The following is a 25,049-nucleotide window of genomic DNA, read 5'->3' as shown; positions in this document are numbered from 1 at the left end:
TTGCGTGATTTTCCAGAGGTGCGTGCAACAGGATTAGAAGTAAATGGACTGATAGAACCACACATGCTACAAAATGAAATAAAATACCAATAAGAAAGCCACACTACTATACTTTAATTATGTGTACATGTTTGACATTCATCTTCATTATGATCCACATCAAATATAAGTGAACTAGAACAACTTAAACGAACGTTATCACCTTTTAGTTGAAATAAAGAAGTCACCACTATTCAGGGTTATGTTACTCGATAACCCAGATTGATTTGGAGCTAATCAAAGACGGGCTGCTGATAGATGTCAGAACAATGTGAAAAGACCTTTGAACATGCTTGACCATTGCCTATAAAAACCCAATGCTCCTTTATGTTCAAATATTGTTTACTGTTTGTTAACTTCTCAATCGGACATTGACCTCTCTGGGTGCATCTGAATTACCCTCCAGAATGTCCTGGATCAGGTCGAGCACTTTTTCATGGAACACGATATCCAGGTGGGGCAGCCCTCGGTACTCTGTAACATGGACGGCCTTCTCCTGCTGCCCGATCCAATTTTTGCAAAGACTCATGCTAAATCTGTCCACGGTGTCGTCCCCGTCGCCGTAAATAAAGCCCACTGGGTCCACGTTGGGAAAGTTCTCATTGTAAACGTACGTCACGGGTGTCTGACGCCCCACTCCGTACATACACCACACCTCGACACCAGGCGGTTGCAGATCACCAGTGAGGTTCTTAGTGTCCTCCCACATATGCCTGGAAACCAAGAAGACAATGGTGGGTGTGAAATGTAGGCAGTCGCACCAGAAACACAAAGTTAAGGCTGTTCTGAATTCAATTTTCACTTTACGATGGATCGCATGACAACTTGTGAGAGGTTTGTGATGGTGAAAGAATCTTGTCACCTGACTCATTCCACTCAGATACACTGAACAAACAGAGCCTTGAATGAATACGCCACAAATTGGCTATTGCAAGCCTTCAGTGGATTAACAAGGAAATGGTCAAAACTGCAACAAAACCATCATTTTTACCTTCATCAAGAAGGTTATGTCTTCGTTTCTGGAAAGGACTGGATAATTTATAATGATTACATAAAAACTTTCCATGAAACTTTGGGCCAGGCAAGCTAAACGGATGAATTATTTGACCTTTGCAGGCGTTTGTGCTCAGCGCCATTCCACTCAAGTACCTACCTCTTTATTCCTTGTAAACATTCAGCATCTCTTTTTTTATTTCCCACAATGCAACCCGACCCAATTCAGTCCACTGGACATATTCAATTTAGTGATATTGATAGCAGCTAATGCAGCTTTGAGCATCTTATTCTAACTTCACACCCTCACATATTTACTATTTTCATACTTTCTTCAGTCGTTCAAAAGTTCTGTTTCACGGCTGGGTGGTTTGACAGCAGGATAAGTTGCACAAGCAAATCTAGAAATCGTTTACTTTTATTGGAACTGCAGAGAGAAACATCAAAGATTTGCTTTAAAAAATAAAGAGGTTATCAATAAATAATGATATAAGAAATCATATTGATATTTTTCAGTGTGCATATTGTCTTTCAGATCCAGATCCACCAAACTATGCGGGGAAAAAGTTATTTCAAGATGTTCTGATTAAATGGATAATTTCCTGTCGCTATTATTCCTGACAATGAAAACACTGTAAAAGCAATAAACAGTTCATTACCAGCCATCCTCAAAATTGATGTCAGTGAAAAAGCGCTTGTAGTCCTGGTTTGTGTAATTGTAGCTCGGCGTGGAGATTAACACGTGATCCTTGGGCCAGGCTTGCTCTCTCGGAAGCATCCAGGGGTTAGTTTCTGTCCTCCTCTGCTCCTCCCGGATCTTGATGTTGGAAATAATAGAGATGCCATTGTTTTCACCTGCAGCAACCAAGAGATTAAAAACATGCAAGGGCTATAAATCGCAATTAATGATGCAAATATGAGAAACAAGAATCAACTGTTTAGGAAATATTCACCATTATGAAGGAATAAATCAAATCAGTTGGTGATTTTATTGATCTATGGAAAAAGTTAACACCTTTCAAAGGTAATCATCATTAGCAACAAAACTAACAACAATTAGAAAAGCACTCAGAGAGCACAAACCTCCACCAAGGCACAATAAATAAATAACCCAGTCATGGATTAAAAAAATCCTGGATCAACATGGTGATCTGAATCATCATCAAAAGGTTCTAGATTTCTCTTGGTATCTTTATACACCAACCATGAAAAGTCAAAGTGAATCAGAGTTGATGTGTATTTTTTAACTGATCTTTGAATCCATAAATAGGTTTTAATGTTAAAATATAATATTTTCTTCCTGACCTCATTCTTGATCAGATCCAGAAGACATTTTTCATGATAGTTCATATTGGACCCCTTAATGACTGTGATTTTTGGTGAGTGAATTGAATGCAGATTTTACAACAATTCATCTTTTTTTTAAGCCTCCACTATAAGTAAATGGAAAAATCCAGATTCTTTTTTTTATTTGTTTATCCTGCTAACAGCCCCATGAAACAAAAATCTAATATCCTTGGTGGAGGTAAAAAAATAAAAAATAAAAATAAAAAGACTTAAAAAACTCTTATTGTACTGTATTGCATTTTTCAGAACAGTACATTACCAGACGCCATGACTCTCAATGGTTTAACAGCGCCCCCCCATGGAGCGCCCAGGGAAATGAAGCCACTGATGTACTTGTCCTTCCAGGCCTGAGGCTGGTGGTTGAGGAAGTAGAGGACGTAGTGGCAGCCCATGCTGTGTCCCAGCAGGTACACAGGTTTCTGGTATTCTTCATACATCTCCTCCACCAGGTCCTGCAGCTTTGTGAAGTATTCTGCATTCCCATCTGTGGGAGGAGAGGCAGACTGATCTTCAATAAATACATGTAAAAGTGTGAACTGAATAATTATTATTATCCTCCTCATTATGACCAGGTTTATTTATTTATGTATGTAGATATTTATTTATCCACAGCGGATATATTACTATAAGTTTGTTACCATATGCCTACCATGTAGCATTTGTATTTATTCAGAGCCGCCTTTCTGGACATCCAACATCTCACAGTCCAACGGTTTTGCTTTTACAATAAAAATTTCCTGTTTTAATTCCCACTCCTTGCTCAAAACCACTATTCACTGCTCTTCCACACCCAAAAGCCCCAGAGGCAATGCCAGCGATGGTTAACATAATGGGGTATTTCGCTGATGAGACCAGTGATGGGGGGGGGGGACTTCATCACTATGTCACGCTGGGTTCATAACAGAGCAGGGAGGTAGTAATACACATAAAATAAAGTAAATATGGTGTTGCTACTTCGTGGATTTTCATATATCGCTGGGGGTCTTGGAACGTAACACGCGCGATAAACGAGGGACGACTGTATTTTTTTTCCGTTCAAAGCAAACACATGCAGAATGACACTCTCGTGTTTGTGTGTGAGTGTGTGTGTGTGTGTGTGTGTGATGGTGGATGTGTAACTTCACTACATACTCGGAGCTAACCTCCAATCGTATGGTGCTCCTCGGACCGTCTCATTTCGAACGTAGCCCATATTAACCAAGTGCTGCACCATAGTGTGGAAATAACCTGTAAAAAAAAACAACGACACAGCAGACTAAACCAACACTGGGTGTTGTATTTTAAATCAGTGTTGTTACGCACAGTTGAGCTGCAACACGCCTTTATGATGCTCAGTTAAATTACATAGAATGAAAGTAATTAATTAGAAAAACATGTGTAACGACTACACAGATGGATCCTCTCACCAGCCAGTCTGCCACTGTCAAGAAACTCAATGGGATACGTCTGCCCAAATCCTGGCACCCGAACCTGCACCCCGGGCGAGTTGGACGACCGCCGAGATGTTCTGTTGTAAACAAGTCTGGAGCACATAGAGATCCACGTCAGAGCAGCCGGTCCAAAAAACACCTCTATAATGTGACTAATGACACCTGAAAAAGAACAACAGTCCTGCGGAGTTCTAAATGGGTTTTTCTGCTGCTCATGCCAGTTTAGATTAAGGAGGACTGGGGGATTAACTATCGGAAGATTAACAAAACCCAACAAGCCACACAGTCTACAGGAAGAGGAAAAGCAGGACAACATGATATCAACACCGCATGGATTTAGCTTTAGCTTTTAAACAGATGTGAAGCAAAATATCTGATCCAAATAAAGGTACGGTGAAGGTCATTAAAGGGGCAGTGCACCCAAAAATCAAAGAAGATGTCTCCGTACAGATGTCCAACTTCTGTCTCCTATAATGGAACAAAACACATTTGGGGTTCAGAGCATTAAAAATATATATAATTTATAATCTAGAACTTGTTTAAAGTATTAAAATATTTGTTCCTTTCCAGCAATCATAACCTGGTGACTTAGGACAATAACAGTTGTGAGCTGTTTCAAATAGGAAATAGTTTCTCTCTACTCTACTTGGCACGGATCAAAACCTGCATTAACCATCAGAATCAGACATATTTTATTGACCCGGAAGTAAATTGAATCATTGCAGTTTCACGGGGAGCGAAGAGAGAGAAATAAAACCATGAATTACCAATAGGAGAAAAAATAGTCTTAAATGAAGCCATATAAAGTAACACTAATCCAGTGAACACAGGGCATGGTAAAGATATCAGTGGATGTTGCATGGTGGCAAGATGAAACCCCTGTCCTGTAATGACGTAATACATCATGTGACACATGAAAGGTCAGGGTGAGTCACCTGATGTTGTCAATCCAGCAGTCCACAATATAAGGTAAGAACATGTTGAGGTTAATCCAGAGCGAGAACCAGTTCTTAGTTGTCTTGAAACACATCCAGTTGACCAGAGCCGGCTTGTCTAACTTGGCCTCCAGACGGTTTCCCAAGTTTCCTGGTACTGAAGACACACACACATACACACACACACACACACACACACACATCTGTCAATAACATTGATAACGGTAATATTAGTTGACGAGAAGGCAATGACGTCACCATTTCACAACAGCAAACATGGATGAAGGTTAAAGCAGCAGCAGCGTAGTTTCATTTGGTTTCAAAGGCCAGACGTTCCACAAATAAACGTTTATTTAAGTGTAAAAAAATCACCTCAAGCTGAAGGATCTGTTGATTAAAAAAATCATTTCTAAACCAATGGCACTTTTGTGAAGCTTCTCGTATTGTCTCGAGGCTATTGTCTTTCTGTGGTACCACAAAAAGAATATCAGGATGCTTTCTGTCCATCACTTTGTCCTGATAACAGTCACAGAGCCTCGTTTGCTTTCTCCACTGCGTGGATCCTGATCCGGACTCTGACCCTCTGGACTGCAAACAGTGAGGAGGAAGGCCAGGCAGAAAACGACTCACTAATGTCATCAAAGTATGTGTCTATGCACGCTACTGTCAAAATACTACAGCTAAATACTATGCATTCAATTCACTCACCAGAAATCCCAGTCATAAAGGGGTCTGATATGAACTATCATAAAAAATGTCTTCTGGTCCAGAATGAGGTCGGGGACAAACATTGCATTTTAACATTAAAAGCCATTTATGGATTCAAAAATCAGTTAAAAATACACATCAACTCTGATTCACTTTTACTTTTCATGGTTCGTGTATAAAGATATAGAGAACAATCTTGAACCTTTTGGCGATTATCCAGATCACCATGGGGATGGTGTAAATCCAGTTAGGAGGGGTATGAGCTGCTTGGCGGCGGTCTGCGCTCTCTGAGTGCTTTTCTAGTTCTGACAATATTATTTAGAGATTAGATTATTCATTTAGGAAGAAATCTGGAGGGGCATTTACTATTGCTACAAATCCAGAGATTTAAAACAGTAGAACTGTAATGCTGAACGAGCGTGACCTTTGAATCGTGTTTTGGTATTTTGAGCCTGTAACATCTTAGATAACTGCACGTCATCATTTATAACCTCATCATCAATACATAGGCAGAGAGACATAAGAAGATGACAACATAATAGAAGAATAGCCCATCTGACATCTGATATTTGTTGAAAGCATAATATCCGAAGCCAATGTTATTACTGCATTGTTATTATGCCTAAACTTACCGATAATGAGCGGTGGAGTGCTGTTACTGGATGCTCGGGTTTTGGCACTTGGTGGGAAGACAACGTCGAGGAGCCAGAAGCCCGAGGAGAGATGAAGCCCCAACAGAAATACCAGCAGCAGCCCCGAGCAGAGGCGTCCCGCAGTCCCCATGTTTCCTTCCAGCGGCTGTGGAGTTGCGCAGCGTGTGTTGTCGGGTAGTGCAGAGCTGGGGGGAGCAGAGGGCCAGTCAAAAACTCTGATATCTCACAGTTGGAAGGTTAATATTATGATCTATGAAGATGGAAATATCTTCTTAACGCGTGTCGCTTCTCTAAATCATTGAAACATTTGGATGATTATTCAAACTCGTCGGTCCACGAACCGCGGGGGATGCGCGAAAGACAAATACAACGTGTGCAGGTGAAACATCGTCCTATTGATCGCTCAAAACCAACAGCAGAATGTAGATGATTTACAAAGAGCAGAGCCCAAAACTGATTGTTTCTATCAAACCGAATACAATTTTAGCTTTATTGTTTTTACAACTTTTCTATATTTAAAAAAAAATCCAACTTTGATTAGGCGATAAAACTTACTTCGTGACAACGCGTCCACTTCACTTCAGTCCAGAAACCAATGGCAAACCAGAGAATTCTTATTTCTTGGGTGGTGACGTCATGACCCTTCTCTGTTTCTTAGTGGTTTCGTGGCTTCTTCGCGCTCGGATTGTGATTGGTTAAGATTAGATTGGAATTTAATCGTGAGCCAATAAGAGATAGAGAAGGGAGGGAAATTTATTTGCTAACAGAATTAGTGTGTAAATGAATTACTTGCTTAGAGTATGTGCGTAAATTTCAACAGGATTATAACAGGGTTTAAGATATATATAATTTTTGGGTATTTTTTTTACATCACCAATGATTTGCTTTTATGGAAAAGATCTCATGTCTAACTAAAAATGTGGAAAATGTGTGTTTCTGATTTCAACCATAAATTGTTACTTTAATGCCCTATAACTCCTAAATATACAAATGAAGATAGTCTTTATTGTATTGTTGGCCTTTCCTAAGATTTATTTTAGAAATTTGGTTAAACCTGGAGGCAGCGCTCTATAAAAGTCACCGTATCTAATTGTTGCTATGGACACAGACTAGCAACGATGTCGCAGGCTCCACTGGCACAGCAGGTTCGACTATCCTAATCCTCTCATTAGAACATTTTATTACTGCTCCCTTTCATGCATTCTTGTTTCATGGGGCTGGTGCCAGCAGTATTGTGCAAGTAAGACTCATACTGCAGCAATTGATGAAAATAATAAGATAAATTAGTCAACACTCATATGCACATTGCGGCTGACCTTCAAAAGGTCTCTTGTAGGCTCAAGTTTAGGAACGTTGCTCTGTGGAGTAATGAAACAACAACCACCACATGTGTGCATGGCAGTGATCATGTGAGGTTACCATAGAGCATTAACCTACAGTAGACCGCATCCTTGACCATGCTTGACTTTATGCTTGACCAACTGTATCACCGCATGCTTAGAACGGCTTTAAGAGTTTTAGAGTATGAATATTGATGTATGTTCATTTATCATGTTCATTTTAGCATAGTGTACTACTGAATGTTTATGTAATATGTTTATTTTAAAATATATACATTTATTTGTTGTAAAGGATATATATAATAGGAGGCTCTTAATACCAAGGTATCTTCCAGGAGACAAAGTGTCTGAGAAGCAGGACAACCGCCCATATTAAACAGGTGTTATGCATGTAAAATCCATCCAGCAGGGTACACCCCAATCAAGTCACCAGCTCATTGCAGGGTCACAAAGAGACAAACATTCACGCTCATATTCACACCTATGACAATTTAGCATCTTCAGCATCAAACTGTTTAGCATCTCCTGTAAGGAGTTATACATTTTTAAACATTAAGACAGGATATATGAGTTTTGTGACGACTTCCATCCAACATAGATATTCAAGATGAAACAGATAAGAAGGCTTTTAGAACACTTTACTTTTGCTTTACTTTTGTGTTTGTTATTTATTTATTTATTCATCTTTATTGTATTTGTTTTCGCCCCTGACGTCATTAAATTACTGTTTTGTATTTAAAAGACTGTGTCATACTGTTCACTTTTGTATTCAATAAAACAAAACAAAAAAATAGGCTGTGTAACCCGGAAGTGGAAGGGACTTCCGGTCTGTAAAAGAAGAAGCTAGTTCCTAGCCGCTGTTGCTACAGCCTGTGGTTCTCTCTTTAGCCGTTCGACATGGTCAATCTGGTGGGTTCCCTCCGAAAAGAGCTGGCCGACTCCATCTCCACCTGCGATGTGCTGATGGTGGGAGCGGGAGGGATCGGCTGCGAGTTGCTGAAGAACCTTGTCCTCACCGGCTTCAAAAATATCGAAGTGGTCCGTCAGTTTGATTTGTTTTTATCTGTTAGCTTGTTCGAGAACATGCTAAGTCTTTGTGCTGCACAGACTGCTTTTGGGCGTTTTACGGGACGTGGCATTTAAAGAAGTGAAACACATTTAAGTGTTCGCTGCGATTTCGTTGTTCGTCAGCCTGTTGGTGTGTGGATGGGCACGATCAAGATGTAAGCTAGTGGCGACATGAATGTTGCTGCAGCAGCGTATATTTGGCGCCATTATCAATGTTGAGTTAGCTATACAACTTGGAGGCCGGCTAACCAGGTTGCCCCTGGTATGCTGGAGCACGCCTTTGTCTTGCGATTGTGTCGGTATATTTGTTGTTATTGGAGTTATTAAGAGGTATAATGGAGCCACTAGCGCTGAACGATTCGGTTGTGGTCAGATGTTTGACTGTCACTTGACCCAAAACCAGGGGTTCAAGTACCTGTTGATCTGGGTTGCAAGAGGTCAACCGTTCTTCATGCTCAGATTGTACGGGTTTGTACTTTTTGACACCGTTTTAGTTAACATTTTACTGGAAAAAGCATATAGTTTTGCACTCAAATGTTTTGATATATCTAATCGTGGGAATTGTTTTTGTTGCTATACCTGCCCTGCTTTGGTAAAGTTCCAAAAAGTATTGTTGAGACAAAATGCCAATACAGGTCAAATGTAAATCAAGGAGAACACTTCACAAATCACATTCATATGTACGTGCAACATTATATCTGCTTCCAAATTCACACTGGCCTTTCAGAATAAATAAAGTGTGGCAGGGGAAATATCAGTGCCTGTGTGGATCAAAGTAATGTTGAATTCAAAATGCAATTAGCTCTTCTTTTCGGTGTTTGTATGGTGGATATATTAATTCCAGTCCATTAAATCCTTACATCCTCAAAGTAGAATAAACATATTTCTCTATCAGGCTTCGATCAATACTACATGTGTAAGCAAATCAAAATGCTTTGTCTATTGAGATCCAGCACCTACACACTTGTGGATTTGCTTAGCCCCCCCCCATGAAAATGTCCCATTTCTGTGCAGAAATGGATTCTGCTTTTGTGACCTACAACACACTCCATGCAGGGTAGTTGCACTGGCTTCATACAGAGTGTTACAGTTCAAATAAATACTTCCTCTTTCAATCCTGTCATTATGGAAGAGTTGTTTTTCATTGCCAGTGATTCTATTATTGGATAAAGCCAGTTGTTGTTGTGGCTTCTTTTCTGTTCTGTCCAGACTTGTAGAAATCTGTCTGCTGCTTTGAAGCAGGAAGACCCGAGAAGGAGCCTGATGTTCTACTGACATGTTGTGCCTGGCCATAATTTAAAAATAGGCTTTCTATATTTCATCCTTTTATGGCAAAGGGCTTTGGTGTCCAATTTAATAAAAAAATAAAAAAATATGTTGAGAGCCAGTGAAAGTACTTCTGTACCAGTCTGATTGGCTGTCATGTGTTTATACAGTTGACGTTACAATCCAAAATTGTTTTTTCCAGATTGACTTGGACACAATTGATGTCAGCAACCTGAACCGTCAATTCCTCTTCCAGAAGAAACATGTTGGCAAGTCTAAAGCACAGGTAAGAAAGGCACCTTTTAGTTATTGCTGTAGAGTTATTAATTAATAAAGTATGGTGTATGTTCGTTCCACATATTCATACCAATGCTATTTGTAAATTACAGCTTTAATCAATTTCTTTGTTTCTGCTGTTTTACAGGTGGCCAGGGAGAGCGCCTTGCAGTTCTGTCCCACTGCAAACATCACTGCCTACCATGATAGCATCATGAAGTGAGTTCCTTTCTCTTTGTTTTCCATTTACTCAGTGCTTTACTTTTTCTTCCCAGACGTAAACTTTGGGGCAGGTGAACGATAAGAGGAAAAAACGGTTCTATACTTTGTTGATCGCTGTCCTTTTAGGTGTGGAATTGATTGTGTCTGTTTTTCCAATCAGCCCTGACTACAATGTGGAGTTCTTTAGGAAATTTGTGCTGGTGATGAATGCCCTGGATAACAGAGGTATTTTCATGTGACTTCGTTATTCAGACATCTGATTTTACTTTATAATGCAAACAATGCATCTTACGATGGGGGGGAAAAACATCCTGTCTCTTTAGCGGCGCGTAATCATGTGAACAGGATGTGTTTGGCAGCCGACATCCCGCTGATAGAGAGTGGCACGGCTGGATACCTGGGTCAAGTCACAGTCATAAAGAAGGTAGGCAATGCATGTCTTTGTTATAGAACTTGTTGTGACCATTGCATAGATAAATATCAGGCTGTGTAACCTCGCACTGTTTCTGCGTCACTGACAACCTTGTTTTCCAGGGAATGACGGAATGCTATGAGTGCCAACCTAAGCCCACGCAGAAGACTTTCCCAGGATGCACTATAAGAAACACCCCATCTGAGCCCATTCATTGTATAGTCTGGGCAAAGTATCTCTTCAAGTAAGGCTCATTCTCATACCGAAGTACAACCCAATTGAAATTATTTAGGACAACATGTAAAAGTACAGTGAATGTCAAAGCCTTTTCGACATAAATGCAATTTAATACAATACAAAAGCAAGATATTAAAGTATTTGGGAAGAGACAACAGTAGTATGGGGACAGCAGACTATTCTAGTACATGGATTCTTACTCTGAAGTCATGTATTTGTGAGGCATCAGAACCGGACTGGCACTCAGATGCGCACGTTGTTGCTCCACCTGTATTTTCAGCATTTATGGTTCCTTCACAGATGTGCCAGTTACTCCGGCATGAGCACGAACAACATTGTTTTTGATTTGTTTTCAATTTAATTGGATTCTTTATTATTTACAATTCACGGCAGCTTTAATTTAGAGTACAATGCCACATTTAAATCCTCACCAGAGTTACCATGGACATTTGAGAGGGATCAGGAGGAATGTAGGATATATTTTATTATCCAACCAAGGTGTAAAAACACCAGTGTGTTATTAATGGACACAGTGTGTTGTGGTCTAATGCTCTTTTTAAATTTTGTCTATTGCTCCTATAGTCAATTATTTGGCGAGGAAGATGCAGATCAAGAGGTGTCACCTGACACGGCAGACCCGGAGGCTCAATGTGAGTGATTTATTAGTGACCAAAGTTAACCCCTAGTTTGTGGTTATTGATTCAATAAAATAAAAAATAAAAAAACATTACTTTGTGAAACGTTTGTGGATTCTGTCAACAGGGAATTCAGAGACGGTGGCTCGCGCCACGGCCACAGAAAAGGACGGGGACATCAAGCGAGTCTCCACCAAGGAATGGGCCCGTTCCACAGGATACGACCACATCAAGCTTTTCAATAAGGTAGCAGTCAGATCAGTTTGACAGAGTTGCACTGTGTTCTTACGCCAAGTTGACCTGCACAGATGCCTGACTGTGCTCCCCAGGGGCCGTTCATGCCCCCCACCCACTCCCCCGTCCCTTTGTGCACGTTTCCTGTAGTGTCCACAATCTTCAACGTCATCAAGAGCATCAAGTCATCGCAGTACTGTTTAAATATGCTTGGAGTTTATTTCTTGGCTCATGCAGCTGCTAGGAGAGACAGTCATTTACCCAACACAGCTGAAACCACCTGTCTAATTATTCTGTGTTGCTTTTATTTTTGTGTTTTCCTTTTACTGCAGTTAAAATGGTTAACTTGCTCTTTTGTAGGAACACCCAGTCATAATTAGAATATTCATAACAAATATGGGCATATTTAATAAGAAAACATCAGTTATTTCTGGTTGTTCTCATCAATATCCTGACGGAAATGGAACTCGGTGGTGTATTGCTACTTTCTGAGCTTTTAAAGAACATTTTGTAAAAGCTGAGCTTGCATTAGTTTGATGTAATCGGATAACAATCCCTACAGACATAGCGGTAACATAACTGGTTCTGATTGGCTCTCTTCCCCAGCTTTTCAAAGATGACATCATGTATCTGCTCACCATGGACAAGCTGTGGAAGAAGAGGAAAGCTCCGATTCCTCTGGACTGGCAGCGTCTCCAGGACAGCGGTACACCTGTTTGAATATTTCAGTAAACCACTGAAGTTTTTGTTAAATTTCATCTTTCAAGCTTTCAATCTTTTAAACTTGCTCTGAGGGGGAGAGGAAACCTTTCCTGCTGTGCAAAACTACAAATGTCAAGTGTTGTCAGATCACTGTGTTAATGTAGAAGCAGCCACCGGCCTTATGCCTGCTCTTTGCAGGTTGAAGACATTTGAAAGTCTGTTCATCCATCAATCTTTGTGTCCCAGCATGTCCTCAGGGGAATTCTCCGGTTTCCGGTCTGAAGGACCAGCAGGTTCTGGGTGTTTGGGGTTACTGCCAGCTCTTCCAGCGCAGCGTGGAGAGTCTCCGCTCACAGCTGAACGAGAAGGGAGAAGCCGCCGAGCTCGTGTGGGACAAGGTAACACACAGAATTCATGCGAATCACAATAACTACAAAATAAAAATAGAATCATTATAGACAGGATTATTCACGTTTGTCTTTTGAGTTTTGGAAATTAATATACAATCCCACAATGCAGGAACTTACTCACACTGCATTCATGTCAACATTCTTGTGCTATTTGTTTATTCATGCGAGTTGCGTGTCTCCCCCTTGTTGTCAGGACGACCACCCGGCTATGGACTTTGTTACTGCCGCAGCCAACCTCCGCATGCACATCTTTAGCATGAACATGAAGAGTCGCTTTGATGTGAAATGTAAGTCATGTCATACGCCCTCATCCTTTTTTCTTTTTTTTTTCCATTCATGTCATATGAATCTGGATTGTTTGTTTGTTTGTTAAAGCCATGGCTGGTAACATCATCCCAGCTATTGCTACAACCAACGCCGTCATCGCTGGACTCATTGTGCTGGAGGCGTTGAAGATCCTGTCTGGACAGCTGGAATCTTGTCGCACAGTAAGCTAAAGTCTGACTGGTTAAACTGGGCCTAGTTGTTGGGAATTTATATGGTGGTGAAAGCGTTTACTTTTGTTGTTGTTGAAATAATACATTCGGATGAAGGGAAATAAAATTATGCTCTTTTTCTTTTTAAAATAAGCACCATTAGCCAAACACCTGTATGCTTTTCAAACTTCCAGAGCAGAATCCATCCTGCCAGCTCTGCCTTGTTTTCACATGCCATGGCTTCTTTTCTTCTGTCTTTTCCAGATCTTTCTCAACAAGCATCCCAACCTCAGGAAGAAGCTGTTGGTCCCGTGTGTCCTTGACCCCCCCAGTACTAACTGCTATGTCTGCGTCAACAAACCTGAAGCCACAGTCAAACTTAACGTCCAGACAACCACTATCCTCTTTCTGCAGGACAGGGTAAAATGACAAGCCTTTTTCTGCATGCACAAAAACCTGCCACAATGAAGCGGCAGGGTTTTCGTTTCTTTCTTTTTTTTAAAAAAATCCAAGATCCTGACAGTCAACTGGAAAACTCCTCTCTTATAAAGGGATGAGATACTTAGTATTGCTTTATTTGCATGTTTTTGACAACCTTTCCCTTTGTGTTTGTTGCAGATCATGAAGGAGAGGTTTGGCATGGTAGCTCCAGACGTCCAGATAGAGGATGGAAAAGGGACCATCCTCATCTCTTCAGAGGAAGGAGAAACAGAAGGTACCGTAGAAACAGCGGGGTGAACTAACCTGAGGCTGACAGTTGAAATGTTACGTTAGTGACTGATTGTTGGAAGAGTTTGAAAAGTAAAATGTGGTGCATCCTCCGGATCACATTAACGGCGACTAAAACATTTTTACGAGTGTATAACTCTGATCTTGTGTGACCCTCCACAGCCAACAACAACAAATATTTGTGTGATTTTGGGATCTGTAATGGCAGCCGTCTCCAAGTTGATGACTTCCTTCAAGACTACAATCTTCTCATTAATATCCTTCACGCGTATGTAGCTCCGTTTCACAAATGCACTAATATGATCCTTTGTATGTCCCTTTGCTTAATTTCTTCTTTATCGAGACTCAAGTGAACTAAACAAGGATATCTATATCTGTGTGTCTTTGGCAGTGAGAAACTCGGGCGAGATGTCGAGTTTGAAGTAGTGGGAGATGCCCCAGACAAAGCTCCGCCCACGCAGACCAATCAGGAAGAGGTTAACAGCATCACCAACGGCAACAAGGACTCTGCGCAGCCGTCCACATCCTCTATGGGTCAGCAGCCGTTTTGTCTTAGTTTACACCTGTCAACACCTACCGGATTGTGGTATTAATACGTAATTTAAGTGGACTTTTAGCTTGTTTTAAAGCTTTTTTTCCCCCTCTGATCTATGATGGAATCCATTAACATGCGCCTCGCTCTCCTCTCCAAACTCCAGCAGCTCCATCAGAGGCCGATGACATCATGCTTGTTGAATCCGACGAGGAGAATGAAACTGTGTCTTTAAGCCCAGCGGCAACGGCTGCCGGCACCAAGAGGAAGCTCTCGGATGCAGAAACGGGCGAGGCCTTCAACAAGCGCTCACGGATGGACCAATCAGGTGCAGCAGGTGCCGCCATCAATGTTGATGATGACGATGACATTCTGGTTCTGGACTAACTCAACCCCAGGTCTCTGGACTGAGAACTTTTAGAAACTTGACATTTTGACAGGAGACTGACCGTAAGTTTAAACAAAACACCTCTTTTAAGATGGATAATTGGTTAACTGCCCTGGTTAGTTCCCCCATCTCTGTGTTTGTGCTTTCGTACTCTCTGCTCTCTGATATGGTGTAAATAGTTCCTGCATTTAAAAACTTTTTGTGACATGCAAAAATACAACTGATGTTATTTTTATTCATTGTTCATCCCTATAAATGCTTTTCTTGATGGTTAATAAGTGCCCTTTGTATTATGTTTTTATATATACACACGCACACGTACTGTATTTCACATGCAACACACGTCAGGGTTATTTTCTGATTTCTGGTCCAGTTAGATGAGATTTAAAAACCAAAAGTTACTGGTTGGCAATGTTAATTTCAGTTGTTTTGAAGGGCCGAGAACATAACTGGGAGTCCGCAGCCTTCTTGGTGCGTGTTGATGTCTAAGGAGGTTGGTAAAGCACAAAGGTGCTGACAGACTTTGGCCACATTGTGCTATGAGGTGTTGATTTGCTACCTCCTTTCTATAATGAACGCATTTTGGCTGGAATTGTGAACATACGTGTCCTCCATACGCCACCAAATTGATGCATTCAACTGTAAAGGAATTAACTAGTTGTTGTTGCTCAGAAGCAGCACTGTGGAGCTAATGTGGCTCCCTGTCAAACTGCAATGCATCATAAAGGCTCTGGTTGAGCACAAGCGGCTTAATTCCAGGCGAGCAGTAGTTTAACGTGAACACGTTGCAGTTGCTTGTTATTAGTAGGACTTGGTTCTGTTCTGAGATACATAATTTCATTGAAAGACAAGATAATTTCCATAGTGTAGAGGTCAATCTGGAGGCAGTGAAGTCCTGCACTGACGAATCACTGCTACCATATCCGGTCTGACGGCTGCGGCTGTAATTCTACATTTGATTTTGATCCGAGTTGTTTGTGAGCTCTTTGGACCAATTTACAATAAACTCAACCAATGCAGAGGCCTCCTGTGTTCTTTTTCCAGCCATGTAAATACAGAGTTCCCCGAATCCGTAATATCTGCTTGTGAATCCTGTCATAATAAAAGATGGGTAGAATAAGTGGGTAAAAATTCACCATGTATAGAGAAAATAAAATTTGCATATGACTCGTACGATGTTCAGATTGCTGCGATTACCAGACAGGATATACCTGGGCTCTGCACAAATTCAAGTTGTACGTACATTTGTAATATTCTACTTTTATAAGTCAGTGGTGTATGGTTGCGTCATACTACGGACATCCTGATAACTCGTCAACAAATAGATTTCCATTCCCATTGCAACTGTAAAGAGTTTAGGCTTCTTGTCTGGAAGTAAACATTTTTAAAAGTGAGACTTTGCCAAAACAAACGAGCACAAACAGTAGCATAATGAGATTCAGAAATCAATACATCAAATAGCATTTTAATGAAAGGAGAGAAATCAGAGGAAAACATTGGCGATAAATTCTGAATTAAAGCCCACCTGCCTGTCAAGAGCGCGCCGCCCTTCAGCGGAGGTCGCTGATTGGGCAGCGGGACATGAGCGCCCGCCTCCACGTAAACGTAGGAAGGCGGACCAACAACAGTGGGAGGCGGCCCACGGACCCACGGTTCCGTCTCCGCCGCCTGGACCGAGAATTCAACTTCTGTGGAACTCAAAAGGCTAAACGAACTCTTAGCTTCACACGGAAAACAACGATAAAGGGCCCGCGTCAGCGCTCGACTTGGCTCAAGTGACGTTAGCTTGATCAATATGGCGACTTCGTCTTCCGCGTTAAGACCTCTGGCTCGGCAGCTTCATCGCCAGCTCACCAGACCCGCCAGGAGTCCCCGCATGACGGCTGTCAGAAGATGCAACCTCGCGGCCTGCTCCAGCAAATACGTGCTGTCGCGGAGTAAGTGCTTTCGTTTGGGTTCTCCTTTCGTTTGGGTTCTCCCTGGATCGATAATCGCTTGTTTACATCCGACACTAAGCATGGAGAGCTTGCTCTGGGTTTCCGCCCCGCTGGATTTGCATCATTTACTGCTCGGTAGACTCGGATGTGTGTCCAGACTGACCAAAGGCTCCAGTCTGACGTTGCCAAATATCGATCTCCCACATTGATTAGTGCGTCAATGGTGTTTCAAAAGCAGGCTTTTATAATTGTACGTTTTCACTGGCTTTTGCATCTTGATTTTAGTGTAAGCAGGATTTCCCCAATTGTGGACTTTACACCCAAAATCAGAAATCTTAAGTTAGTTTGAAGCTGTTCATATTAATGTGATCATTAAAACAAGAACTACATTTCACTAATGGTGATTGTTTTCAGGACATGGCCCCTAAAATATGATTTCTTTAATGGCACATTCCCACCAAATTTAATGGTAAATTCCTGAAAGCCAATCTATAACAAAAAACTAGAAAAGCATCAGAGAGCGCCAACCTCCACCAAGCAGCTCATTCTCATTCATGTATTTCTTTTGTATTTAAATGGTATCCGGATCGTTCTGAAAATTCAATGGGATCTAAATTAGGCCGAGACCCATCTTCAGGTTTTTTTTCCATCAAGATCCATCCAGCAGTTTTTCCGTAATCCTGCTAACAAAAAAACTGCATCAAAAACAGAACCTCCTTGGTGGTGGTAATTATTAAATTATTAAATGTGGTAACACATTTTCCAGGTTTCTTTAAAATCCATTAAAAAAATGTTTTATGTGATCTTCTTTATGTGACTAACGAATGCCGGTGACATAAAACTCTTCCTTCATTCCAAATGATAGGGATGGTTTTGATGGTCAAAGAGCCATATCATGGGGGTGAATGGCTCATGGGGTGATTGCTTTAAGGTGCAGTGAGATCATGGGGAAACTGAGCGCTCGCTGCATCGCTGTGCTTCGTCACCGATCCTCCTTTAGCCCACAGAATATCTGCAACACCCAAACTTGTCTGACGAGTTTAACCGCTTCTTCGCCACACCCAGCATCAACCTTGTGTTTTTCCTCCCACTCATGTCAGCGTTCTAAAATAAAACCCCATGAAGTTTACAAGTGGGAAAAAATATTTTAATATGGCAAACCAAATGAATCAGTTCATTTATGAGTTTAAATGTTTTTTGCACTGGTACTGTCTAACTATTGTCTTATGAAAGGGCTTGTGGCTTAACTCCAGAAGACAAAGGAATTGGTGAGACTGTTACATTTAAACTCTGGGACATCGTTCCTTTGTGCCATTTATTCTAATCTTTTTGGGGGTGCATATTTTTTACAAAGGACAAAAAATGAGTGGAATCAGTCGAGAAAGATTAAAACAGGCAACAGTCATAAAATATAATTCCTGTTGAGATGAAGCACTTGTTTCCACCGTCACAGGCTCTGTGGCTTTGGTTTTTAAATGAGCCTGCAGGTTTGGACCGTCTTAGTTCCTCCAGGCGTGTGGACGTTCTTCAATGAGGATTATAATCCTGAATGGGACGCATACTTTCATAATGTCTTCAGATGGATGAACAAGTTGGACGTGTTTCTTCTTTTAGCAACATTCGGTCTCTACATGTCTTATAGACGTGTCTGTCCTTTAGCACACGTTGGCTTTTTCTTATATCACTAATTTAACTTTTTTTGAGCGGCTGGACATCTGTGATATTTGTTCTACTGCTTGCCTGCCGTTTCATTGGCTCCGGTGTGGGTCGGTGATCCCCTTCGTTTGGTCTGACAGGGCACTTTGGCTGGTGGGAGCGTTGCATCTGACATTCTCCTTTTAGTTTTAACAACACTGGTAATGAGCAAATATTCCTAGTATGATAAATATTAACTTTTGTACCGTGGTGCGCCGTGAAACTGTTAACCGCTGTTGACTAGCCCAGGAGGAGCCGCTGAAATCCGAGGAAGATGGCGGGCACTTCCCAGTCAGACGTGTTCGGCCTTTAGCCCTGTGCTGAATGAATAGAGCGGAAAACAGCGGACTCTGCTGCTTTCATGAACTTTGACAGCAATACTTGACGAATGTTCTGTAGGAGGAGGAAGGGAGCATTTCATATTTTCTTTTTATTTCCCCAGAGTAGGATTTATTAGTGGGAGAATGTGTTTTATTTAGAAGACTGGTCCATTGAGTGACTGTTGCATAGCTGGTGGGTTGACTGGTCAGAGGTGCAGGTCTGGTCCCCCCCCCCCACGGTGGAGGAAAGCTGGGGGTGTGCCAGGACATTCCACGTGTACAGACGGCCTACTTCTCTCTTATTTTGTAATTTCCGTCTAGTAAAAAAAAAAAGTGAGGATTAGGAGGAAGTACCTTTGCTCTGGGACTTATTTCATTCAGTTTCTTCAAACAGCTCAAGGAAGAAGTGATTGTGTCTCTTTGTCACTCTTCACTGTGTAGTTTTCTATTTGACAAGCTTTTGACTTCAAAATGGACTTTCTGAAAATGCAGGAAGCGGCGGAGAACAACATGAAAAGTATGTGTCAGCATTTTTATTTTTAGTCGTTTCTTAGTCGTCAAATAGTCAGATTTCTTTTTTAAAATCTAATTTCTTTCCTTTTCTCCTCCTCGTTCCTCTCTTGCAGTGCATCCCATGTGGAAGGGACCCCTCGCCATACCGAGCGGGGATCGTCAGTCTCCAATTGACATCGTTTCGAGAAAGAGCGTCCTTGATTCGAAGCTGAAGCCTCTGGTTGCAGATTACGACCCGCAGACCTGCCAACAAATCTGGAATAACGGTTACTCCTTTCTGGTCGAGTACGATGACACTGCAGACAAATCCAGTAGGTACTTTTTCTGATATTATGCAAAGCCGTATTTTCAATTAGTTTTTATTAGAAAAGTGAAGTAATGATTTGCTTCATTTAACTTTCTGTTTATTAATTAAAAAACTGAGATATCAGAATGTCAATCTGAATGGATTTAATCTGAGAAATGCGCCTCAGTGTTTTTGATCTACACCAGGATTATTCCTCTTCGACCCCGTTAAAGAGCCGAATGTCTGAAGCAAAAGCCACAGATGAGAGCTGCACTTGAAGCAGCTGAGAAATGTTCCGACGGTCACGTGGACCCGGTTCACAGTCATGTGACCCGAATGTCTGTGCTGACCTCAACAACTTCTGCAGGCTGCTTTAGAAGCATCGGCCGTTCTGTAGTTTAATGAGGTGCTCCATAAAACGCTGTAGATCTTTACACACAGCACCATAAACCTGAGAAATAAAATGATGAAATTATAAAAGATGTCAAATAAAGCAGGTTATAAGAGTTCAACGTGAGAAAAGACGCGGTTTATAATCCTCCTCGTATTTCTGGCGCTGATGGCTTCCATATTGATCTCTTTGATGTTTTGATGTCAGCAACTTGTCTGAGCTGGAGACTCGGACCCAGTGTGAGACATGATCCCACTCCTTCAGAGGACTTTATTCTTTGTGAAATGTGACACATCGACCTACCTGCATCCTTTTCTCATTTCTGGTGCAGCGCTGAAAGGGGGCCCCCTGCAAGACAAATTCAGGCTGTGCCAGTTTCACTTCCACTGGGGTGAGTGCAACGCCTGGGGGTCGGAGCACACGTTGGACCGGAGGCTGTTCCCCGCAGAGGTAGCACTTCCGCTTTAGCACATGCTAACACAATGATTCCAGTTAGGAACAGTGCTTTTTTGTGTGTGTGTGTGTGTCACTGTCAAAATATGAAGGAGGAAACCTGCCATGTAAGAGGGACTAACAGATGGAAGGATGTCTCTTCTTTCCACTGCTGGAAAATCCGAGTGTAATGTAACGTGTGTTGGGTCGAAGTATAACAGACCCAAAGAACTTCACCAATACCACACAGAGCAGCGTTTTACTGCATGCTGTTTGTTTGCTGATACAGATTAAGCATTTTAAACTGGAGGCTGGACGACACTGGGGGTGTAAGGAATCTGGAGACATTCGAGCGTTTGATTTTGACACTTGATTTTATTTTATTTTATTCTTAGAGGATCGGTGTGGCTATTTTGCTCTTCCACTCCAACATAACAGCGTCACCTGATAATAAACGCCATCACAATATTGGAGTTTCTCACACTCGCACTCATTTGTGTGTATGCTGTGTGTGTTTCTCAGCTCCACTTGGTCCATTGGAATTCTGAGAAGTACAGTTTGTTTGAGGAGGCGCTGAGTGAGGAGAACGGGCTGGCTGTCATCGGAGTCTTTCTTAAGGTACGCATCACACACTTTGAGTTTGAGTGACACCGCAGGTCGTGCTTTACAGAACAGGACAGAGGTTCTGGATATAGCCTGACACTGTGACTGCAACTGAAATTAATGTATGATCCATGTGTAGGTGGGAAAGAGACACGAAGGCCTGCAGAAATTGGTGGATGCGCTGCCTGCTATCAGACACAAGGTCAGTAAACACATCGTTGGTACATTGTTAAGATGAAGTTCTGTAACAAAATGCATGCATCTATTTAAAATCTGAGTATGAATGATAACACCAGCCTCTCGCGCCTCAGTAGAACCCGTACAGCAGTGGTAAAGAGGCTATTTCCAACAAACAGTCCCGGGTACGGAAATGAGGAATCAAATCAGGGACTATTCCAGACTCCTGTTTGCTCGTCTCTGATCAGAGAGGCAAAAGAGAACATGGAGCAACACCTACTCTGAGTGATTCATTCATGCTCTGGGCAGTGAAAAGCTCAATTTGACTTGTATATATTATTCACAACATTTGTTTAGCAAGTAATTTTGTTTTTTAACCTTATTACTTCTGTAAAGGAGGTTCTGTTTTTGCTGGTACTTGACTGTTAGCAGGATTAAGGACAAAACCACTGGATGGATCTTGATGGGGGGGGGGGGATATGAAGATGGGTCTTGGTCTAACTTGGATCCCATTACATTTTGAGAGTGAACCGGATTCCCGTCTGGATATCGAAAGAAATCTGGATTTTCCCATTTACTCATAATGGAGACTTTTTCCAAAAAATTATAGCTTGTAAAATATGCATTCAATTCACTTACCAGGAGTCAGTCATAAAGGGGTCTGAAACATGTCTTCTGGTTCTGATCCAGAATTAGGTCAGGAACAAATATTACATTTTAACATTAAAACCCATTTATGGATTCAAGAATCAGTTAAAAATACACAGACTCACTTCTACTTTTCATGGTTGGTGTATAAAGATACCAAGAACAATCTAGATGATCTAGATGATGATCCGGATCACAATGTGGACAGTGTAGATCCAGTTAGGAGGCGAATGAGCTGCTTGGTGGAGGTCTGTGCTCCGAGTGCTTTTCTAGTTATTGATGAATTGCTGTATGTCTCCAATAGAAGATCCTTAGAGCAAGGATCATCAGGAATGAAAGCGTGTATATTTTCTTACGTGTTTCTCTTGCACGTCTCTCTGGTGAATTTGTTTTACCTGAAACATTCCATCTCAGTGAATCCATCTCTTTCTATCTCTGGTGGCTTCAGGACAGTGTGGTGGAGTTCACCAGGTTTGACCCGGCCTGTCTGTTACCCTGCAACACCGATGACTACTGGACGTACCATGGCTCTCTGACAACACCCCCCCTGACCGAGTCCGTCACCTGGATCGTCATGAAGCAGCACATTGAAGTCAGCCACGAGCAGGTGTGCATGTATATAAATTTTTAGATTTGACATTTGTTATATTTTGGATTGGCCCGGCGTCCTTGTAAGAGGGCGGCGCTCCTCTGTGCTGTTCTGGTCGTTCTGTCTCCAGCAGTGACATCAAGAGGTGCAGGAGTTGTTAGGTGAAGCATACTGAGCACAGAATTGTTCTCTGTTCTCCATTTATTGTTTCTTTCTTCATCAAATCTAAAAACATTCCTTATAATATTTCTGAATCCACACAGTTCCTTTAAGTTGCTAACTCACCTTTAGAATGTCTCCTTGATTTAAAGACAGATTACACCACCAGCCTGTAGTCTGGGTTATCTAAAGAAGAACACCACCACCCATCATCTTCCGTCCCTCCATCCCCGTTAAGTTTCTATTATCACTACCTCGGAGATTATTCTCTGTGAATAGTCTGCAATACGTCCTAAAAGCACATATCAGGTAGCTAATTAATAACGAGATTAAGTTCATGGCGCCTTCAGCTCTCCGTTAATCAGAATCAGAATACTTTATTTAATCCCAGAGGGAAATTCCATTTAATAATTACAGTACTGCGGCAGACATGCTAACGCTAGCCTGCGTCTGCTGTGGGGTCTTGACTTTCAGGCAGAATCCCAATGTACTAATAAACTGTATGAAGTTGAACTGAAGCAACTATTTATTGTCTGAAGGCGTCCCACAGGGCAAGAAGTGACTCTCAAACGTGTGAATGTTTCAAAACTTTCTTCCGTCTCTTTCAGCTGGCGGTTTTCCGGAGCCTCCTTTTCACCTCGGCTGAGGAGGAAGTCCAGAAGAGCATGGTGAACAACTTCCGCGTGCAGCAGCCTCTCTGCGGTCGCACCGTGCGTTCTTCCTTCACCCCCTTCCTCCAGGGGGCGCCGATGTCTGTGGAGGACACACACTGACATTGTGTTCAGGTTTGACGGATGAGGGAAATGTTCCGTTTTATCCACATGGATCGTATTTATTGTAAATTTCGTTCTGTTTCTTTACATCTGTGCTGCTGTGTGTGACACTGGTCCACACGTGGAGGTTACAGCAGAATAAGTGTCCACATTAAAAAAGTTATTAAAATGTCTCTTAATCTGTTACAATGGGGATTAAAGAGTATACAATACATCTGACATTCAGAAGCGTTTTTTTTTTCTATGTGACAGAAAGACATCTCACACTGGAGGTTAGAGGAACTATGTAAAAATAATAATATGCAAATAATCCTCACAAGCATGTCGGATTCCTGGAGCGCTCAGAGGCATGCTTGTAGAATGCATTGATTAAATGATTGGTTTGTTTCTGCCTCCATTGTTTCTCATACGACTGTACTCTATTTTTGGGGGGGGGGTTAATACAATTAATATCAAGATGTTTAAATGAAAATGTTGAGTCTGTGTGAAATGTCTCCCCTCAGTGATGTTGCAGCTATATTAATAGGGTCCTGTTTGTACATTTAATGATGTGTGAAGTTTTTTCGGGACGTCCGCCTGTTCCTTCTTTGTGCCTTTAAGACCACAGAATGCGGTCATGCTTCCTTTTCTTCACTCATGGCCTCCTGTGGCTCAGTGTCTCATGTTTGGGCAGGTGGATATTGTGTAATATTCATGCCACACAATCTATGCAGGGTGTATGTTAGTTGTTTATTTGGGCAGTGGAAAGCCGGCGTTCCTGCTCTCCAGGGTTCCACGACGAGGCCCTCCCAGGATGCTTTGCTCCATTTGGTCTGTCAGAAGCAACATTTTTTTTTTTCAATCTAGATCTCATCATCGCACATTGATCTGGTTTATTATAATAAAACGTAAGAAAGATTCCGTCGTCTCTCTGCTTCTTCATACTTGTGTGTCTGTGACAGATGTGGCTCGACTGACTGGAGACCCGGAAGGTTTGATCTGTTCCATTTAAGTCCTCTAGCGTTTCCAACTTTCCTCAAGGGCTGGCATTTCACAGCTACTTTTAAAATCTAATGTCAGGGTGAAGTTGTGTAATGACTATATAATAACTGTTTAACAGATCCCAAACCCTTTTGTGTTGTCTCAATGCCCCCCCTCCAGCCAGAGCTTGGAATGATGTTGAACCGGTTCGTCGTGGATCATGGCCCTAAGACCGTTTCTGATGCTTTTGTTTGATTCATGAATCATTTTGAGCATTTAAAGGTCCCATATTATACCCTTTTTCCACAAGTTAATGCAGTTCCAAAACTCTTATATGAAATATATGTGCCAGTTTTTTTGTCAAAATAGCAAACACAAGAAATCAGTCATTTCTTATGTATATTTCCTTTCGTTTTCAAAGATCGGCCCCATCCACGGCGCCAGAGATTTATGGAATGTAAAGATTCCTCTCATTCCCAAAGGAAAATGTGCTGCCATGGCTGACGGCAGAATCGCCTGCCAGGTGGATAATGA

The 25,049-nt window shown here is 41.7% G+C and overlaps 3 protein-coding genes across 3 annotated transcripts; 2 read left to right on the top strand and 1 right to left on the bottom strand.

Moving 5' to 3' along the window:
* Window positions 1–94: 94 nt before the first annotated feature.
* Window positions 95–6,290, bottom strand: lcat (lecithin-cholesterol acyltransferase). Its single transcript, XM_068739094.1, has 7 exons — window positions 6,085–6,290; window positions 4,745–4,901; window positions 3,786–3,901; window positions 3,511–3,606; window positions 2,639–2,863; window positions 1,692–1,887; window positions 95–752 (listed from the first exon to the last, which is right to left on the bottom strand). Exons 1-7 carry the CDS (start codon window positions 6,233–6,235, stop codon window positions 392–394), a joined length of 1,302 nt encoding a protein of 433 aa, XP_068595195.1. The 5' UTR covers window positions 6,236–6,290; the 3' UTR covers window positions 95–391.
* A 2,002-nt stretch (window positions 6,291–8,292) lies between these two features.
* Window positions 8,293–16,049, top strand: uba2 (ubiquitin-like modifier activating enzyme 2). The gene is made up of 17 exons (XM_068739295.1): window positions 8,293–8,483; window positions 9,982–10,065; window positions 10,204–10,274; window positions 10,438–10,502; window positions 10,601–10,701; window positions 10,812–10,933; window positions 11,509–11,576; window positions 11,689–11,807; window positions 12,402–12,501; window positions 12,744–12,895; window positions 13,101–13,194; window positions 13,283–13,395; window positions 13,648–13,803; window positions 14,002–14,098; window positions 14,275–14,380; window positions 14,504–14,646; window positions 14,811–16,049. Exons 1-17 carry the CDS (start codon window positions 8,343–8,345, stop codon window positions 15,029–15,031), a joined length of 1,953 nt encoding a protein of 650 aa, XP_068595396.1. The 5' UTR covers window positions 8,293–8,342; the 3' UTR covers window positions 15,032–16,049.
* A 670-nt stretch (window positions 16,050–16,719) lies between these two features.
* Window positions 16,720–23,774, top strand: ca5a (carbonic anhydrase Va). Its single transcript, XM_068739577.1, has 7 exons — window positions 16,720–16,969; window positions 19,611–19,808; window positions 20,506–20,624; window positions 21,129–21,224; window positions 21,349–21,411; window positions 22,483–22,641; window positions 23,391–23,774. The coding sequence occupies exons 1-7, from the start codon at window positions 16,828–16,830 to the stop codon at window positions 23,553–23,555; spliced, it is 942 nt and encodes a 313-aa protein (XP_068595678.1). The 5' UTR covers window positions 16,720–16,827; the 3' UTR covers window positions 23,556–23,774.
* The last annotated feature ends 1,275 nt before the right edge of the window (window positions 23,775–25,049 follow it).

The sequence above is a fragment of the Brachionichthys hirsutus genome, chromosome 5, assembly GCF_040956055.1.
Source record: "Brachionichthys hirsutus isolate HB-005 chromosome 5, CSIRO-AGI_Bhir_v1, whole genome shotgun sequence".
Taxonomy (NCBI): Eukaryota; Metazoa; Chordata; class Actinopteri; order Lophiiformes; family Brachionichthyidae; genus Brachionichthys; species Brachionichthys hirsutus.
This window is presented reverse-complemented; position numbering and strand designations above follow the sequence as displayed.

Coding starts and splice junctions, on each gene's coding strand:
- ca5a (XM_068739577.1), top strand. CDS start 16,828: ATGGCGACTTCGTCTTCCGCGTTAAGACCTCTGGCTCGGCAGCTTCAT. Junction 19,809..20,505: donor TGACACTGCAGACAAATCCA/GTAGGTACTTTT, acceptor TTTCTGGTGCAG/CGCTGAAAGGGGGCCCCCTG. Junction 20,625..21,128: donor GGAGGCTGTTCCCCGCAGAG/GTAGCACTTCCG, acceptor TGTGTTTCTCAG/CTCCACTTGGTCCATTGGAA.
- lcat (XM_068739094.1), bottom strand. CDS start 6,235: ATGGGGACTGCGGGACGCCTCTGCTCGGGGCTGCTGCTGGTATTTCTG. Junction 3,902..4,744: donor TGCTGGATTGACAACATCAG/GTGACTCACCCT, acceptor TATGTGCTCCAG/ACTTGTTTACAACAGAACAT. Junction 3,607..3,785: donor TGACAGTGGCAGACTGGCTG/GTGAGAGGATCC, acceptor TTTTTTTTACAG/GTTATTTCCACACTATGGTG.
- uba2 (XM_068739295.1), top strand. CDS start 8,343: ATGGTCAATCTGGTGGGTTCCCTCCGAAAAGAGCTGGCCGACTCCATC. Junction 11,577..11,688: donor GGCAGACCCGGAGGCTCAAT/GTGAGTGATTTA, acceptor TTCTGTCAACAG/GGAATTCAGAGACGGTGGCT. Junction 13,804..14,001: donor TCCTCTTTCTGCAGGACAGG/GTAAAATGACAA, acceptor TGTTTGTTGCAG/ATCATGAAGGAGAGGTTTGG.